Source organism: Charadrius vociferus, unplaced genomic scaffold, assembly GCF_000708025.1.
Source record: "Charadrius vociferus isolate BGI_N301 unplaced genomic scaffold, ASM70802v2 scaffold7, whole genome shotgun sequence".
NCBI lineage: Eukaryota > Metazoa > Chordata > Aves > Charadriiformes > Charadriidae > Charadrius > Charadrius vociferus.
This window is the reverse complement of record NW_009649308.1, coordinates 4,169,942-4,176,871: the sequence shown is the minus strand read 5'-3', so window position 1 is coordinate 4,176,871 and position 6,930 is coordinate 4,169,942. Positions and strand designations below refer to the sequence as shown.

Here is a 6,930-nt window from a genome sequence, read left to right as displayed (position 1 = left end):
CACCGCCCCGCCCCGCCGCCGCCCGCCGCCCCTCCGCGGGGAGAAGAAGCACTACCTGCCGCTGTGGAACAACGAGGATCCCTACGGAGGCGTGTGGGTGGCTGACAAGCCCCAGGCGCAGGTGGACGTCGACGGTAAGCGGGAGAGGAGGTGGGTTTAGGGGAAGGGCGTGTAGGTGAGAGCCGGCCCCCAGGCAGCCGAGCGCCCTGGGGAGGACCGCGCTGCTGAAGCCCCTCCGAAGGCGGCCGCGGAGGTGAGAGGGTGCGGTTGCTTGTGCAGCAGGGCCGAGCTCCCTGGTCAGTGACCCTCCGGTCGCGATAGGCACTGGTACGAATGTGCTGTACGTATCGCAGTTTTATGTGTTCGTGTTACTTTTGAGAGGGCTTTTTAAACTCTGTGGAACGTTGACTGAAAATATGTAGCTGTGGTACTTGTGCCCAGTCTTTTGAGGCATCATAGAATCATTGTGGCTGGAAGAGACCTTTAAGATCATCAAGTCCAACCATTAACCCGGCACTGCCAAGCTACCACTAAACCATGTCCCTCAGCACCACATCTACGCATCTTTTAAATACCTCCAGGGATGGTGACTCAGCCACTTCCCTGACAGCCCGTTCCAATGCTTGACAACCCTTTCGGTGAAGAAATTTTTGCTAATATCCAATCTAAACCTCCCCTGGCACAACTTGAGAGCATTTCCTCTTGTCCTATTGCTTGTTGCTTGGGAAAAGAGACTGACTCCCACCTCACTGCAACCTCCTTTCAGGTAGTTGTAGAGAGCGGTAAGGTCTCCCCTGATTACCCAAAACCGCCTGTTCCAGTAGTAGTCTCTTGGCTGGTCTGTGGGACTGGGTGTGCACATCTGGAAGCTGCCACCTAAAATGCAGGCAGTGCTGAGGCGCTCAGGCCGGTCCATGAAGCCTGGTGAGGAGGGAGGAGTAAGTGGGATTTCTGCACAAGTGTGATGCCCTTGTAGGCTAATGCCTATGTCTTTTGTAGTAGCTTTTCTGCTCATCTGACAACACTTGTGTGTCATTATGTTTTAAATTTAAAATTTTCAATTAAAAAACAAAACTATGCTGTGTGCTGTTAGCTCAGGACAGGATTTCATGGTGAATAGTGTCAGAAAATAAGCCTTTTTGAATGTTAGAAACATTAAGAACATACATGTGATGTCCTGGTCTGTGTACTTCACTACTGAAAACTTACATGTTCAATCATGAATGTTCTTTTTTGGTCTTTCTTATTTTTTTTTCTCTTTTTAACCTTAGTCTCCAAGGTAACTTCTCTTGGTCAGCTGGAAATGACCTGGAGAAGCAGAGTTCACTTCCATCCACTTCTTGTGAGAGTCCTGCACAAATCTAGACTAAGGTACTACGGGAAACCAGAGAAAAAACTGGATATGCCTTATCAGGTAAAGAGCGATAAGTACCTAGGTTAACACTCAAACAAATAGCTGTAGGATATTTGTAAATCATTATTCCCACATAGTAAGCACATAAAGACTTATGTCATAGCTACTTTATATTAAAAATGCTACCTTTACCAAAATAATGAGCCCTTTAGAGTAGGAAATGATGAATTTAATGATTGTATGTACAAACTTTGGTGGATGTGTTTCAGTTACTATGGTTCAGTTGAGCTTTTTGTGAAGAAAAAAAATATTTTGAGTTTTTAGTAGCTTGACAGCCTAAATGTTCCTGATCTCTATGCTTTGGAAGTTGGAGTTAGTCTGTCTTGTCCACAAAAAAAAAAAAAAGCAAAAAAAAAAAAAGCCAAGAAGTTTTAACAATTTGTATCCGCTACTTCCAGATAGATTGTTTTACTGTAAAGTTTTTAATGATTTTCTTAATATGTTTTACTTGCGATATTTTTGTGTAGAGCTTTTTGGAAATGTAGATAGGAGGTGTGGTGGGTTGGTCCCAGCCAGCAACTAAACACTTGCCAGCTGGTTGTTTGCTCTCTCCTGCCCCCTTGGGAGGGGTGGGGCAGAGAATTGGAAGAGCAAAAGTGAGGAAAAACCCATGGGTTGAGATAAAGACAGTTTAATAAGGGAGGGGAAAAAAAGGCAAACAAGTGATGCAAAGGCAATTGCTCACCACCTCCTCTCACCAGCAGACCAATGCCCAGCCAGTCTCTGAACAATGGGTATTTTGGGAAGACTAACAGCTGGTTTTATATTGGACCATGATGTTACATGGCATGTAATATCCGCTAGGTCAATTCAGCTATCTCAGCTGTATCCCCTCACAGCCTCTTGCCCATCCCTAGCTTACTTGCTGGGGTGGCAGACTGAGAAACAAGGAAAGACCTTGACACATAGTGCAAGAACTGTTCAGCAACAGCTAAAACATTGGTGTGTCATCAGCGCTATTTTAGTCACAGATCTAAAACACATCACTATGCAGGCTGGTACAAAGAAAATAAACTCCATCCCAGGCAGACCCTGTACAGGAGGGCAACAACAAAGAGCTCCAGCAACGCATATGAATTCTTCCATGGGGAGAGAGCAGTATGAAACATCTTAATGAAAGGCTGTGGTTTTCTCATATTCCAAGTTTCGATTCCGTTTACACATGAAGAAAAACCTATGTCTTTTTATTGGAGGTGCTTCTCAGTAGACTGTGTCAATGATACTCATAATTTTCATGGCAGTTCTTCAGTCACATTTCCTGGTATTAGGTGTAGAATCAATACCCAGGGCTGATTTAGCTCAAGAAGCTACGAGACAGATTTTAAATGCTTTTTGCCTTATGCATTTCTTTTTTAGATAGTGTTGAATTATTGTTATTAGATAAAAACCCAGTGGGATTACAAACGATTCTATGATATAATGGTTTACTTTCAAGGATGCACGGTTCATGACTAATTAGGAATATTAGAATGAACTAACAAGTGTTGATTTATATAATCTCTGTAATGAACTTGGAATAAGGAAAGGAGGATTTTAGAAGCAGCAAGGGAGAGAAACACATAAGGTGTTGGATATGTTCAGGGATGGTAATACACTAAAGAGAGTGGATGGTAGCGTGAACAAAAGCAGATGATTTTTTTAGGCTGATAGATGAATGGATAAAATGAAGCATTTTGATAGAGCTGACGTGGGGTGTTTTTTTGGTGGATTGCTACCTTTTAAGGCCATTATAAAACTGTTTAAAAATCTCTTTCACTGCTCAGTGGTCTGCTCAGTTATGGATTCAAAGTTCACCCAGGTTAAAAAAAATTGGGTAGAAATCTTTGCCATGAGAGAAACTTAAATGAAAAGATAGTGTTTTGCAATGCAGATTGTTTTCTGCATTATTTTTTTTTGCTTGAAAATCAAGACTTGTATCATATTTTGATCAAGAATGTTTAGCAAATAGTCCTGTAACATCTCAAATTCCAAAATATGTTTTTTCTTCATGGATATTTTGAAATGTTATTCTAAATACAGCATTCTCACTGATTAAGAAGAATCTTTTCAGTATTGTTTCTTGCGCATGGTATTTCCCCGACCTCCTCCAAAACCCATAGAGTGAAACTGGCATTGCCTACAATTACTGAGCACTGGAAAGATAAGAATTTGTGCCGAGGTAGTTGTGGAAAAATTATTTTGTGGAAGTTAGGGATTTCTTCAACTCTAGTATTCAGTGCAAGTTTTAGAACATGCTCGGTATCCATTTGTAATCATCGGAGAAATTGTTCGTGAATCAAGTAGCTGATGCATTATCCAAAATAAATACCTACCAGAATGATGATAAATAAAGGATGAATGTATTTTGTCTCTCTTCTTCTTCAGGCTTACTTTGAAGTTGCTGATGGTTCAGGCATGATGTCAATGGTTTTGTGGAATTCATTATGTCCTGAATGGTATAACAGTATGAAGGTTGGCACGGTACTTCTTCTTGAACAGTATGCTATCAAAACCAGTTACCCATTTAAAACACAGCCAACCCCAGGGGATTCACAGATGAAGAGATTTGCTACAATTGGTTAAGTATTGCAGAAACCTGTTTTGATTCAATGAAATGTAGCTGTAAAAAGGCAGCTCTTTATAGAAATAAAATAGAAAGTGATCCATTGCTGAGACTTAATTCATAAGGTATATATGCTTAAATACTAGCTCTGAAAGGTGTCTTAACATCCAAGTTCTTTTAGGTCCCTGTTTATATTTGGATCATGTCTATGAAGTTTATTGCCACAATTAGTTAAAACTTTAATTTAAAAAATAAATAAAAACATAATCCCTGATTTCAAGAATTGGGGTCATAAAGACAGGCTTCTGGTACTGAATTTTCATCTGATTCTACTTCCTGATTAATAACACAGATATCATTTGTGCACTGCTTACCTTCTTCCAGGTCATTGAAGCACGTTGTCACCTGATCTGACTTTAGATTTCAGTGTATATGGTCAAAGCCCAGAGTATCTGCAAAGCTCCACTGAATAAAAAGTTGCATTGAGGACTGCTGTCTGTGCTGAAACAGCAGCACTGTGGGAGTACATATATGAAGAATATTCCTTGGCTACGAGGAAGTATTTTCTTGCAGTTGTTTAGCGTGACAGATATTCAAAGGAGCTATGCTACAGAAATACAAGTGCTGCAATATAACAATAATAGCCTTTTCAAACTGGATTTTGTCAACTTTTTTTTTCTCTCCTGCTTCACTGAACATGAGTTCTTTACCCTTTTCTGCTTTTATAGTCAGAACAAACAACAGCCAACATTCAAAAAATTCAAATAACTTCCTTGAAACAAGCAAATATGTGTGTTAGTGATGGATGATGTATGTACAACTTATTAACAATGACGGTTTCCTAATGCAGTTGCTACAGTACACAAAAATAAATAACATTTTCACTGCTAGAAGCAGTGTCTTCTCTGCCTGATGTATCTTTGCCTTAAAACCAGACCTTAATGTCTGAAGTGTTTGTTACGAGTTGGCAAGAGAGAGAAATGTTTAGCCAGTAATGGAAGTTTGTGAGGGAAGCTGATCATGATTACAAGCCAACCCTGAAAACAATTATAATTGCCACAAAACCTTTCCATGGGAAAAGGACAGAATAAAATGTGCCGTCTGAGGTGGCTTTCTCTGTGGGCAAATATCACTTCATTTTAATGGTTTCATTCACCCAACACTACTGATTTGTGCAAGCACTACTGGGGTAGAAATGTTAATGAAGAGATCAAAATGGAAAATTAGGCCAATGGGCTGTAAACAGTAATAGATGTGTAATGGAAGAATTAAAAGTCAGTCTATAGTAAAGTGCCATGCTGTATTTTCAGACAGTGGATAAACTAGAACTTACTAATTTTTGGTTCATGTCACTGTATGTACAGTATCTTCTTTTCTCATCACAAAGCTCAGAATTTTGTCTTAATATGAACTTACAAAGCATATAGTACCATGTATCACTGAATCTTATGCCCATATATCCTGTGAGAGGAGAGCCTAAAGAGAACCGAATATCCAGAAAAGTATCTAGAGCAGTTATAAAATCGATTTTATGCCACTTCTGCTGCATGGTTGGGTTTTTTTTTTTTTTGTTCAGCTGAAATGAAATTTAATGCCTCACTGATTACTCCATTAATGTAAATACCTCTGTATATGCCCAATATGGGGCAATATTTCAGGGTTTTTTTAAGCATGCACGAGTGTTCCAAACGTTCTTCAGCTAGCTAGTTAAAGCAACTAATTACACTGAATTGCTTAAGTAACAATTATTTTTTCATCACCTATTTCCAATTTGTAATTTCATCAAATCCCAATTTTCCAGTGTTTCCTTATGACCATTCACCTGTAAATGTTGTAAAATGTATCTGGAGGGTTAACAAGACTGCAAGGGAAAGGGCTTTCCAAAGTAAGAGTTCTTGCAAGATAGTGTGCTTCTGGCATACTCCTGGACTTCTGTGAATCAAGTTGTGCATTGCTTGCTTCTGGTTGCAGTTGCAGTACTGTACGACATGCTGATAGGTGCTGTTTCAGGACCTAAAACCTTTGGAGCTTAAATAGTTAGTACCAGCACCTTGAATTCCACTGCTAGGCAATGTGTGCATTTCACAGATCACTGAATTCATGTGGTGCTGACGAAAACTGCTGTTTTGAACAGCCTGGACTGACTTCAGCTTCTGAATCATCCCTAGGTATAGTCCTGAATTAAGCATATGACTTTGATGTAATCTCAAAATGATGGAACAATTGATAAATGGTTTTGATGCATGGGAAAGTTCCGTTTGTCAGGAATTTTCTCTGAGGTACTGTCCTAAAACACCATATGCAAAACCACAATTGTCCTCCAAATACATTTCTGGAAAGCAGCAGCCAAAAGAAAATTTTGAAGTAGAGGGCCTGATTTCAAATATAACACCTTCCTAATGTTGCATTGCTAGGGTGAGGGGCCAGATATAATTATATAAACAATTGTATACATTATTTATACCTATTTAATTACTTTTCTGGGTGCGTTATTTGCATAATCCCTTACTCCAATCTAAGCATTTTATAGAAACTCATCAGAATCTGTCTTTTTCTTACCAGCAAGATTTGTCTTGTTAGGAGAAAAACCATGGAGTACCACCCTGTGTATTTCAGATGCTGAAGACATTCGTCCTCTATTTCTTATCTGATTGCGGAACCCCTTGCTTCCCCCAATGCTCCACTGTGTTTGTTATTCAGCATCTAAACAGTCTGCTTAATTCATTAATTTTTTCAGGTGCTATAGAATAGACATGAGAAGACCTTTTGTCTTCCTCCATGGCCATAGTGTATTTCTGTCATATTAATAACTACCTGAACTGGTATCAGCTGTGGAAGTTCTCATCTCATAGTTTTGTCTTCAGTTTTACTTCCTTGCTTGCAACTCAATTTTAGATCTTGGTGACATTTGAGAGTGAAGCTAGTGTAAAAAGTACTTTGTATCTAATCAGTATTGTAATATTAGTTTCTGTTG

General features: G+C 39.4%; 1 protein-coding gene across 1 annotated transcript in view; it reads left to right on the top strand.

Moving 5' to 3' along the window:
* Positions 1-6,930, top strand: part of LOC104290248 (chromosome unknown open reading frame, human CXorf57) — a 26,277-nt gene that overhangs the window by 884 nt on the left and 18,463 nt on the right. The window contains exons 2-4 of the mRNA XM_009889326.1: positions 18-134; positions 1,272-1,414; positions 3,779-3,971. Coding sequence (XP_009887628.1) covers positions 18-134; positions 1,272-1,414; positions 3,779-3,971 — 453 coding nt within the window. The remainder of the gene's footprint in view (positions 1-17; positions 135-1,271; positions 1,415-3,778; positions 3,972-6,930) is intronic.